Consider the following 10,842-nt stretch of genomic DNA (forward strand, 5'->3'; position numbering starts at 1 on the left):
GCAGCCGCGTGTGGGCGGGAGGAGCACCCATCCTTTGGTTCGGCGTTGAGGACTGATGCGTTTCCTCACATTGTTTTTATAAATCGCACCTGGATTCTTTCCGTTTTGCCTCGCGTGATGTGTTTGTTTGTTTGTTTGTTTGTTTGTTTGTTTGTTTGTTTGTTTGTTTGTTTTGGCAAGCATGAAATAAAATAAGAAGAGGCCTCCACCTCCCGCACACCACCTCGACAGTATGAAATATGTGACTCCCAGGAAGACTTCTCATTTAAACTATAATCACTATAAATTGGTATTCGTCAACGAAAATGTGGTTTTGGGTGCAGGGCCAGTTTTGTGCGTTTTCTGCACCATCCAATCCAACTTTATTAAAGCCCTTTTGAAAGGGCCTCAGCCAACAAAGGGCTGATATCTCCGCTCGTAAAACACTAAAACAAACAAGATAAGGGATATTTTAAAGAATCGATAAAATGACAAACAGAATAAAAACATGAAACTGGGTCATTTCTGATATGACCGCAGTACCTCAGAGTCGCCACCAGATGTCGGCAAAGACAATAAAACCTGCAGAATCCGCAACAGCAGCGAGAGCGAAGCGGAAGATGCGTTCAAGTGCTTTCGATTCGAATCTGTGCATCTCTTGATTTGATGATTTGATGTCCATAAGATATTCTTAATATTTGTATCATCTGAACTGCTCCTTTCCCCTGCTTTCGGTTTATAAAATGTGATCCTCAGTTTAAGTTTAACCCCTTTCACAGATCTTACTCATCATCACATCTCACACGATGAAACGTACAAAATTTAAGATCCTATTTGGTTAAATCGCTTACTTCCGTGTTTGAATACATATTAAAAACAAGAGGAACATTTTTAATACTTCGTATTTTAATTCAAACGTGTTTGAACAGAGTAAAACATACTAATACAGCAAGTAAAGTTAAGGAAACCTGGTCGAGAGCAAAAGAAAAGTGATTTCTATTAGTATGTTTGATAATTGCTTGGCTTTTCTTTTCTATAATTATTTATTTTCCAATAACCCAAATCCTCTTGTGCCAAATAAGCTCTTTGAAGGGAGAGATGGGCTCCTTGATGAAACAGCTCAGGGGGATGATGAGTGGCGGGATGATCCACCCAAACCTCAAGAAATTAGAGGAGAAAAGTGGGAGAAGTGGCGGAGGGGGGTGGGGAGAGGAGGACAGGGAAGGTCGAATGAGAAGAGGAGTGAGAGGTGCAGCGGTATCAGAGAATAGAAGCTGAAAGCAGCAAAGCATCATGGAACTGAGACCAGAGAGTGGAAACTGTGTCCAGAGTGGACCTGAGAGAAAAAACAGAGGAGATCTGATCCCAGATCAATATTCACACCAGCAGCTTTGTGAGCTAACAGGGTTTTAAATCTGTCCCATTTGATAACCCTGCAATTAAACTGGAGATCTGCAGAGCCCCGGATCCATGGCTCTGCAGGGACGGCGAGAAATGGCGGGGCAGCCCCAACACATCAGGGATCAGCAGACCGTTTTGGTGCGACTGTGATGGTGTGAAGAAGAGTCCAAGGTGAAAGAGGAGGAGTTCTGGGTTACACACAGAACCGCAGATGGGAGCAGGACAGCGGAAAAGTGATCAGAACCACCACTGGGACGCATCAGGGCCTCAGCAAGAGCTCAACCTTTGCAGGCGTACATAAAGTTGGGCTGGTAAAATTGTGTGTGTGTGTGTCTGTGTGTGTGTGTGTGTGTGTGTGTGTGTGTGTGTGTGTGTGTGTGTCATAGAGAGAGAGAGAGTGAGAGAGTGTGTGTTTGTGGGCACTTTTAACAGATCGACCAATCTGTTTGGAAACGATGATGTCACACCCCCTGGAGGGTTAACATGAGCTCTCTTTGTGCAGACTCATTATCCTGTTCACACACACACACACCCACACACACACACACACACACACACACACACACACACACACTCAAAATAGCACAAAGAAAAACACAGTCACTCATATCCATGGCAGGAGAGCTCCTGTAGTCCCACTTAAAAACATTTTTCTTAATTCCCACATGTACATCTTGCAGAAACCTGAAGATAAGGAGTTTATTGTTTGTTTGTTTTTCTGGAAATAGTTCTGACAACGCTGCCACATTAAAAAGCCATTTGGCATCGAGAAAAGACTGGAGATTATCAATGAAACCAATAGAGTTTCAGTAATTGTGGTTTGCAGCGTTGACGGCACCGCCCTCATCTCCATCATCTGAGGCTCATGTTTGTATTTTTGGATATTTTTCCTGTTTATTCAGCCCACTTTTACTGTTGCCAGTATGCTTTCCTCCTCCGGGTTGAGATATTTTATGGGCCTCGTGGGGTCTTTTCCCTCTTACTCTGTTTACATTTTTTGTTCTTTATTTTCAGTAAGTTGAAATTTAAAAAACAACAACTCACCAATTAAAACAGAGAAATTGATTTTAACTTAAGAAATTCCATTAAGAAAATGCCCTTTCCCAAATTTAGAAACTTGTGCTGGTCAAAGGTGTAATATTAATCCTAAATTTGGGATAATGGATCATCTGACGCAACATTTTTTCTAAATTTTTGATATTATATTTCACTCCATCGGTTCTACGAGTTCCCTCTTTTATTCTGAGCTGCTCGTGTTTTGCTGATGGTGGAAAAACACCCATTTGCACCCATCTCACCCTGAATTTCTTCATGGGTAATTTGATCGTGCTGGCGTGCGGAACTGGAAATAAAGCTCGGTGAGTTTGAGCAACTTCCTACGCGCAGTTTGTGATCCCACAGCCTCCACGTGGGGCTGAACTGGTGAAACCGTACAATGGCCTGGTGGTTAGACTGGTCAGGGCTGCTTGTTCCCAAAAATCCGGTTTGAAACTCTGCATTGTTTCGGCTTTCCTCGGAGGTTGGGAACATCTGTCCTCGGCGCGTTTTGACACCTACACACTTTGAATGTTCACTCCGGGGAATCTGCCCCCACCCCCCCACAACAAGGGGGAGGGAGATCGGCCCTAATTCCCCTGCATTTTCACATATTTACACTTCTTGTCTCTGCACATCCGTGAGGCTGGATGGAGGGAAGAAAGAGAGGAAGGAAATCCATCATTTTCTGGCATCAGAGGGATTTGTGTGCTCGGTCTCCGAGCTGAATACCCCGCTTTCTTTCCTCCTGTTAGCTTACACCCCCTCATCTCTGCACAAACCTTCCACTTACTCTCCAATTTTACACTACTGTCAGCATTCGTGTACATTATGTGTGGCGCTATGACCTCTTTCTCCCCGTTATGCCCCCCAGGCCACTCTGGGGGCCACAGAAGGATGAATCCTCGGTTGTGATGTGGGCGTTTGGTGGGAAGGTCGCAAGTGAAGGCCTCCACCTCCCGCACACCACCTCGCTGTTTAAGCGTGACTCAGCGCAGCGAGGTGGGGGCGAGGGGTCAAAAATCACCCTGCCCTCCACCCCCGCTCTGAACATGGGAGAATGGGAAAGTTTTATCCTATACTTAACCTCCAGGTGCCTGTCTGGTTTCTGGGTTGAGTCATCAGCAGCTGGTTACGGCGCACAGCCCGACTTATGGAGTCAAACGCCGTCGCTTTTGTCCTCAGATCATGAGAAAAGAGGCAGAAGACTATGAAATGGGATCTGAAGAACATTTTTAGGAGCAGAATAGTGATACATTAGTGTGCAGACTGTATAAATCAGCATTTCTCAACATATTAACAGGATTTTCTCCAACATACAAATAAAAGCTATATTTCCTTTTTTTCTAAGTAAAGACAAATGACAGTAATTTGGATTTGAGTTACAAGTTCTGGAGAAATGAAAACAGTTTTTATCATCTCTGGGTTGTGTTTGGCATTTAGGAGCTACATTCACAACATGGAATCATGTTTTATAGTTTTTCTTTATTTTAAAGTAGGCTTTGCTTTAAGGCCAACAAAGATCATACAGGAATAAACTAGTGCCATCGGCATATTGACAGACTTTGAAATGTTGCTTTTATTCCCTGTATGTTCTCTTTCTGGACACACTAAGAGGACACGGAGGGCGTGAAGGGAAGAATTTCCAAAAAGGCTGGTTTTAAAAGCTGATCTATACAAGTGTCAATCTTTCCTGGCAACGCCACGTTCCCTTTTGAATTGAAAGCAGTCATGCTGAGTCAAATCACTTAGTGCTTTTACCCATCAAACCTGTCTAAATGATAGCAGAGTATTAGCCTGTATGTATTGAGTAACCTCATAAGGTTATTCACTGTAAAGTTTGAATAAAAAACACACAGCTCAGCAGAAATCTCCAGACGCATCACATTTATTGGGGGTCGTTTTAGAGCCTCGGAGGAAGTCACGATTGGGAGTCTTCTCAGGCCGGAAAAGCGGCTGAATCTGCGTGAGGGCTGCACCCTCTGAGAGAAGCTGCACCCTCTGAGAGAAGCTGATGCGTACCGACTTGCCTGATGGTTTATACTGCCGTGATTTAGAGGAAACCTGTCCCACGAGGGCGTCATGCACACGCACGCAACCCCGAACTCTTAAAGACCTCTGGGCCAGCTGAGCGATAAGATGAGAGGAAGTACGTGGGTGTGAAATAGCTGCGGTGTGGGACTTTTCTGCATTCACACAACCTAAGTGCAGACCCTGGTTTGTATTAGAGCTGTTCGGGCTGGTGGGAATACGCAGACGCCGATGACACCCACACACGTCACGGACGTCTGCGTGGACACGGCATTCCCACAAACACGCAATCTGCAAGTAAACACCCCTGTGACACGCCCGCGGCAATGCATCCCATCATGCAAGGGGCGCACTTCCTGAAATAGAATCTACAGAGGCTGAATTTACCCGCGGCGCAGTAAAACTTGAACCCCAGGAGCATCACTGGGATCATTAACAAACCCAGAGGGCCCCACAAGACTCCCTTTGTTTCTTAATTAATGCAAACACAAAACCCGTGATGACATTGACAGTTGGGCGGTCCATATATCAACGTCTGTGACACATGAACTTTCCCCATTTATCACCACAAAGGCCTAATGGTCCCCATAAGACTGCGTTTTCGAGCACAGCACAAGAGACTTTTGTGGCAGATTCGTGGAAGCACACAGTGCGTTTACGCCAACAGTGGCCAGTGTGTTAATTGATAGCCGTGCATGTGAAAGCAACTTCATTTCACTCTTCATGTAAGGGTGTGTGGGTGTGTGTAAGGCGCCCATGGGTGTGCTGGAGGCACCAGATGCCGACAGTCCTCGCCCTCTGTGCACGGGGGGCTCAAGGGCCTCCTGAGAAGCGTGAAAGCACATCATCTTTCCCTTTTCTGCAGATAAACCCAGCAATGGAGACTTGTTCTCTCCAACTTCCTGTGGGACGGCCACTCGGTTTGATGTTTGTCAAAAAAAAACAGACGCACACACAAAAAAACACCCACTCCGAGACAGAGACACAAATCACGTTTAATTAGCCTGACACAAAAACGGCACTTTGTGTTGGATTTCGGGAAGGATTGAGAGGGGGAGCGATTATGAGACGCTGCAATCAAACGTCGGTCATCAAGAGAAAACATAAAGATCCTGGGGTGTTTTTTTTTACTGTCATAATTGCCAACTTTGGTTTTTGTGGCTGCTATTAAGGAGGAAATGGAGCTGCAAACAGCATTTTCAACTTTCCACTCAGCCAGAGCCGGGATCAGAAATAGCATTTGTCCCTCCCCGTACGTCGATATGTCCAGGGAAGAGCAGAATTGCTGGGAAAGCCCTTGAAACAAAGGGAGCGGTAGGGGTGGCTCCTCTCAGAGCCCCCATCCACAGGCTATTGATTGTGTATTTGTTTATTTGGTTAGAAAGGAGCGCGGCGATCATGTTTCCCCCGATCAGAGCGGATTAGAGGAGAAAAACGAGGCTGCATGAATCAGGGTGTGAGATGTGACCTTTCTACTGGATCTCATGTCATTATGCTGCAGCCATTAGATCAGCTCGAGCAGCATCAAGCCTCTTTGGAAAAGAAACAAATACAATATATATTTTTTTAAGTGTAACTTAAGGACAGGAGGGTCAAATACTCCTGTTTTTTGAAGGCATTGCTGGTGTTCGCTACAAACAAATAGCACTTAGCCAAATAGGCAAAGTTGAATCACCAAGATTCTTTTTATATAAAACGCGCATACAGGTTAGAGCCTCCTGCGGTCTGTTTCGTAGGCATAAACCTTCCCTCTGAGCGGAGGAGCCAGTTGTCCTTTTAAATCGAATGAGCACAGAAAGATCTGTGCGACTGTAGCCACTGTGGACGACCGCGGCTCAGCTCCAGTCGCAGTCACGGTTTTTACTGCACTAGATGCCCCTAATTCATGTAATTGGGTAATATCGAGCTCCCCCGGAACATCTGTTATTCCTGGATGAGCTCCAGAAGCTCATCTTTGGTGTAAATTAACACATTGGGGCAGAGGAGACTGTTGTTTAAACTGGAGATTGAGTTTAATGGTTATGCTCCTGAACGATGCAGACACATGGTCCTCTCGGGTAATGCTGGACTAATGTGAATCCAAACACTCCTCTAATGGGGGCCATTAAAGCCCACATTTGCAAGAACTATTCATTTTTTATGAGGAGGGGTAGATCTGTCGGCGCCTCGTATTGGGGGCATTCACCCTCACTGGTTGCATCTCTCACAGTGTCTGCTGGATTTAAGCGTCAGGGGGGCAATTTTGGGGTAGAGCAGCGTAGATTTGGGGGTCTGGATATGTCCTTGAGATGGTTTTGAATGGATCAGATTATATTTTAAAGGAAGACGTTTAACATAGTTGGGTTTTTGCCTTTTTTAATTCAAATTAAAGGGGGGGAAGCCCTTAAAGTGCAAAACTACAAAATCCACAAAAAAGTGGTTACTACTCTGTAGCTTATAAAATAAAGGGGAAAAAATGCTATTGGCAAAAGAATGTATTCTGTGAAATTGGTTTTTGAAAGCTTGTGAAAGTTTACTGTCAAACGGAACAAAGGAGATTAGCGAGGAGCTCAGGAAGAGGCTTGTTGCTGCTCATCAGACTGGAAAATATTACAAAAGCATCTGTAAAGTGTTTGGACTCCAGTGATCCCCATTTGGACACTGTGTACAAATGGAGGAAATTCAAGATGATTGCTCTCCTTTCAGGAGTGATTGAACAACAAAGCTCACAAAGATCCATGACAAAGAGCCAGAAAGATCACAGGAGAACTTCCATGTATCCGACTGCCTTACAGTTACTGGCTAAAGGTAAAAAAAATCCTAATTCCAGCACAACCTTCTGGGAAATGCCGTGGTGACGTGTCAGAATTAAGACTTCCTCAGCTGGGTGGGGGAAAAAATCATTCTAAATTACCAGAGAATTTTCAAGATGAATACCAGGACTTTGAAATGAATCCCAGGACAGCATGAGATGTCATTAAAATACAGTCAAAGAGGAGCACAAATGTCAAAGTCCAACTCAATGACGTGTTGGGACTTGAACCATGAGTCCAATATCTTTATTGTTCTTTTTTCATAATATGATGTTAGATTCTGATGAATGTGCGTACGTGTGTGTGTGAGGGGGGGGGGGGGGGGGGGGGGGGGGCTGAGATGCAGTAATGATGTAACTCAATCGATGTTTCTCCTCCGGCAGGCTGATGTTGCTCCTCACTGACAGACAGGTCATCTTCTGCGGAGGCACCTGCTGTCCCGCTGCGCTGCAGAAGCTCTGGGAGGGAGAGGGGAGAGAGAGAGACATAGAGAGAGAGAGAGGAGAGAGAGAGGGAGAGAGAGGGAGAGGGGGGAGGTTGTTGCACAGCTGGATTGAAATGCGGGCCCGTTAACACCTGAACGGACCCCGAACGTCAGAGCACCACCCGCGGAGCCCCGCGCCAGCGTTGGACTTCCAGAGATCCGGAGATGGTGCCGCGTGTGCCGGGCGGCGGCGGCGGCGGCGCGACGTGCGGGACCACCGGCACCCTTCTGTCGGCGTGTTTGCTCTCCGCGTGTCAGGCGCTCCGGAGCTGCGGGGAGGTCCAGTGCGGCGACGGTCAGCAGTGCTGTCCTCCCATCGTCGCCGGGAACGGCAGCGTGAGCTCGGCGGTGCGCTGCTGCAAGCTCCCCATCCACATCTTCTTCGACAACGTCGGCTGGTTTACGCGGAAGCTGTCGGGCATCCTGATCCTCTTGCTCCTCTTCGCCATGGGATACTTCATCCAGCGGATCATCTGCCCGCGGCCTCGGCGGCACCAGCAGCATGACCGCAGCGAGGAGCCCTCCCTCTTCCACGGCCACGCGTCTGCGTCCCAGGACTCCCTGCTGGACCGGTACCCCGAGTACAGCGTCGGAGGCTTCGCCTCCCCGAACCTGCCCGCCTACGACGAAGTGAAATATCTGCCCACGTACGAGGAGAGCATGCAGGAGATGCACAGGGACCGATCCGACGATAACCTTCTGCTGGAGGACGAGAGGGGCTGTCCGGGCAGGACGGGAGCGGGGGAGCCGAGGCGGGATGTCCTGGAGGGGTCGGACCCGCAGCACAGCCCGAGGACAGCCCGGAACTCTGTCTGAGCAGAGACAATCCAGCATAATCAGGCTCATTATCCTGTAGATGTAAACTCAAGTGCAATTATAATCCTGCAGGAGGCTGAGAGGACGCACCTGTTCGGTAAATCTGTGAGGGATTACGCTCTTTTGTACACTAAGGAGATTATGAAGTAGGAGAAGGCGGCTGAGATTCACACTTTTGCTGATACAAGGACAGCTCATTTGGTCCCGGAACAATCGCATTAAGATTCACCCTAATTTCAAGTGGCAGCATGAAAAAGAAAAGAAATAAGCTTTTCTTACCCCTTTATTTCCTTTTATTGTTGAGTATTCTGCTGGACTCGAATGACCCCCGTTTCTATTATATTATTTTAAGAATTTGCATACAAAGGAAGTTTTTTCTTTCTCTTATTCACCTGAAATAGAGAGTGATGGGCTTGGATATCATTAGACGCTTCTTTAAATCAGCCAGAGCAATATTCATCTCACACACACACACACACACACACACACACACACACACACTCACACACACAGATAAGTGTTTTATCAGTGATCTGAGCCACTTTAAACAACCCTCCTGTCTTGAGGACACATGTATCAGCGTCTCCCAGATTTCAAACTCAGGGAGATTAATGCTGGCACACAGATCGAGCTGAGCTGCCAAAGACAAAAAAAAGACAGATCAAAAGTGTTCAGACAAAGGAAGAAAAAAACACGGACGGATGTCTCAACATTACAATAAGGGCGAGACAGACAGAATGACATCATGTCTTCGTTGAGACACGGATGCCTCTTTTTTCTCTCCGACATTAAATTTGTAAATGTTCGTCTTTAATTTGCATTAGGGGGAGGGTGGGGTGTGTGTGCAAAATGCAGGCTGGGAGTTAATCTGCAGGTATATCTGCCAGTTACCCTCTATTTAAAAGTATTTGTCGTTGCTTCGGGGTTAATATTGTAGGAAATCATGAATAGGGGCAGTTTTGGGTGCAAATTCATCTTGAAACCTGTCCAGAATGGCTGTTCTGTGATTATTAAACATGTATCAATGAATGATGATGCTGTTTTTGTGGGGGCCGCACCTAAAGAGATCCATAACAAATCCTCGCTGTTCAAATGTTTGGCCGTATAAACGTGGAAGGTGGTGCCATTAAAGCATTTGTGCCTGCAGTATCCAGCCCCAACAGTTGGAAGAGCTCCTCTTAAGCTTGCGTCACTAAAAGTCTGAGTGAGATTGTGGTTGGTTGGTGTAATCCAATATGGACTGACCCTGATGGCCGAGTCCCCTCTGAACACTGATGGCTTTTCATCGTGGGTGGAGCCTGGACTTTAAAAGCATCAAATCTGCGCGTCAAACCCAATGATGGACGGTAGAGGTGGAATCCGTGACCCCATGGAAGTGCGAGTGTTCACCGCAAGAGCTGGGACTTTGGCGTTTCACTCCCTTCTCCACGGTCATGTGACATTTTTGTGAACAATATCCCATATTTGAAGCGAAGCTGTGTATCTGAGAACACATATTGTATAAGCACTCCAAATAAATCAAACAAAGCTATGGTGGTTGTGTCCATTAGACACAGGCATACTAGTACTAGTATACATGCGAGGACTCTTAATACCCCGTACGTTAATCTGAAACATTAAAATGAAATGCCTAAAACCAAACCCAAGTTGACTAATCATCTTAAACTTAAAATAAGCCTCCAAAAGCCATTTTAACATGTGAGGACCAGCCAAAATGTCCTCACTTTGCAGGTGAAATGTGGCTTCTAGTCCTCACTATTTTGCATGTACAAAAACAAGCACACACGCACACACTTGTCCCAAAATTGATTTAGTGAAATCAACAATGGAATCTGTGCCAGCAATCCTCTTTTGCTCAGTGGACCAAAGAACAGAAACTTTAAAGGTCAAATTGATGAGCACCACTCCCCTACTGAAAAAGGCTGCATTATAAAGCTATCAATCTATCTGCCTCCCCAGTTATGGGGGGGGTTAGCAATTTGGTAGATACAAAGACTGTATGTTTTTCCCCATCATAATGTTTGAAATGCTACAATAAAATGAAAAGCCACGTGATTAACATTGGTATGTTTTACACGCTTGAAGTCGCTCAATAAGCACTTTAATCTATTTCAGTCCCGTTTGAGCGCGCAGGGGCCACTCTGTGTTTACGCACGTGAAACCCGACTCCTCGCTGATAAGTCTTAGCATGGATTAATGGTGTCGGGCCCATACGAGGACGCTTGTTCACACAGTGTGGACGAGAAAGAGAGAAACCAGATGGAAGGAAAGAGTCACGGGGGGAGGAACGGAGCGACAGCAAAA

At 46.1% G+C, this 10,842-nt stretch overlaps 1 protein-coding gene across 1 annotated transcript; it reads left to right on the forward strand.

Annotated features, from left to right (window-relative positions):
• The first annotated feature begins 7,573 nt into the window (after positions 1-7,573).
• Positions 7,574-9,564, forward strand: c15h3orf80 (chromosome 15 C3orf80 homolog). Its single transcript, XM_029843924.1, has one exon. The coding sequence runs from the start codon at positions 7,888-7,890 to the stop codon at positions 8,536-8,538; it is 651 nt and encodes a 216-aa protein (XP_029699784.1). The 5' UTR covers positions 7,574-7,887; the 3' UTR covers positions 8,539-9,564.
• The last annotated feature ends 1,278 nt before the right edge of the window (positions 9,565-10,842 follow it).

Source organism: Takifugu rubripes, chromosome 11, assembly GCF_901000725.2.
Source record: "Takifugu rubripes chromosome 11, fTakRub1.2, whole genome shotgun sequence".
Lineage (NCBI taxonomy): Eukaryota > Metazoa > Chordata > Actinopteri > Tetraodontiformes > Tetraodontidae > Takifugu > Takifugu rubripes.

Excerpts from the sequence above, each read along its gene's own strand:
- c15h3orf80 (XM_029843924.1), top strand. The coding sequence starts at position 7,888 with ATGGTGCCGCGTGTGCCGGGCGGCGGCGGCGGCGGCGCGACGTGCGGG.